The 1464-nt window shown below is 32.8% G+C and overlaps 1 protein-coding gene across 1 annotated transcript; it reads right to left on the reverse strand.

The window, feature by feature from the left end:
• Positions 1–874: 874 nt before the first annotated feature.
• Positions 875–1030, reverse strand: K441DRAFT_597259 (uncharacterized protein; the record flags this gene model as incomplete). Its single annotated transcript, XM_067645052.1, has 1 exon — positions 875–1030. A coding segment is annotated over one exon (156 nt), but the record flags the coding sequence as incomplete, so codon positions are not given.
• Positions 1031–1464: the final 434 nt, after the last annotated feature.

Consider the following 1464-nt stretch of genomic DNA (forward strand, 5'->3'; position numbering starts at 1 on the left):
CGGCTTCCTTCCTTCTTCCCTCTATTATATATATATCACGACCTTACCAGTTACCGGAAATACACTCTTTTCTTTCTTTCTTACTGACTGTTCTACTGACTGATTATGACCGACCGACCGACCGACCGACAGACAGACAGACGGCACTGTGACTTTCCTATCTTAGAGAGGTCGTACCCTCCCACACTATATTGCCTATAGTTACTAATGCCTTCTATGCTCTTTTTGCTACCTAATCTACTTTTTCTAAGTCCTTTTTATATTAATCTATAACCTTTTTAGCCTTTATAGCAGCAGCCCAAGCCTCCTTCCTTTCTTAAACTTATACCTTAGTAACTATAGCTACCTTTTTTCTCTCCCCTCTTAGCTGATCTCTAGTATTCTTAGCCCTCTACTTAGCCTTATTTACAGCCTCCTTAGTGTTAATAAGTACTTTAGCTAATTTAGTAGTAAAAACTAATTTAATAGGAAGTACTACCCGCTTCTTTTTCTTCTTGACTTTCGTATCTATAGCATTATTATAAAGCTTAGTATTTTCTAGCCGTAGTATTTCTATGCCTTTATCTATTAAATCTATATAGCTTATAAGTTTTCTAATAACAACATTAATTGCTTTAGAAGTAGTATCTAAATAATGGATTGTATGGCTATACCGAGCTCAATTAGAGTGGCTTTTTAGAGTCTTTAGATGCAGAGGTAAGAATAAAAGCGTTGGTTTGTTTAAGGGCTAAGGTATATATAGTTATATAGAGGAAGGCTGCCCTAAAAGGTATTAGAGGGCTTAATTAGAGTTAAAGAAAAGAAGGCCTGCAGCTTTAAATGCACTATTAATTAGTTTAGGCATATATATTTAAGGCCTAATCTTACCTAGGATCTATAGAAAGTAGTCTCTATTAATACTAGTAATACCGCAAGCTGTATATTTATTAACTTTGGCTAAATATAGATACTTAACTACTAAAAAGATAATAAGATCTAGAGGCTGTAGAAAGTAGGTTAAGTAAGGTAAAAGATATATAGAAATAATCTTATACTTCTAGCAGAACTCTATAAACTCAATATTGGTATAAGAGCGGTGCCTATCTATAATAAGCAATTAGTAGCCATAGTGTTTAATATTTAGGGTATTGATTTTAGAGGCCTCCTATACTTCTATTTACTGAGTATAACGCTTAAAATATTAAAGCCACTTAAAGCCTATTTTTTTAAATTTAACTAACCATTCTCTATTATTCTAATTAGGCACTCGCCTATAGCTTCCTCTACTATTTCCTATAGTAAATCCATATACTACTTCCCTTTAAAAATAATAAACGCTAGAATTATTTGCCTATACATGCTAATTAAGTCAATTTAGGTAACCTACTCCCTATTACCGTTAATCGTTTTAAAGTTAATAATTCTGCCTCTTAATAAAACTACTTTTACAGTAAAAGCTAGTCCTATTATATATCCTGTCTTACC

The sequence above is a fragment of the Cenococcum geophilum genome (genome assembly GCF_001692895.1).
Source record: "Cenococcum geophilum 1.58 unplaced genomic scaffold K441scaffold_106, whole genome shotgun sequence".
NCBI classification, from domain to species: Eukaryota; Fungi; Ascomycota; class Dothideomycetes; order Gloniales; family Gloniaceae; genus Cenococcum; species Cenococcum geophilum.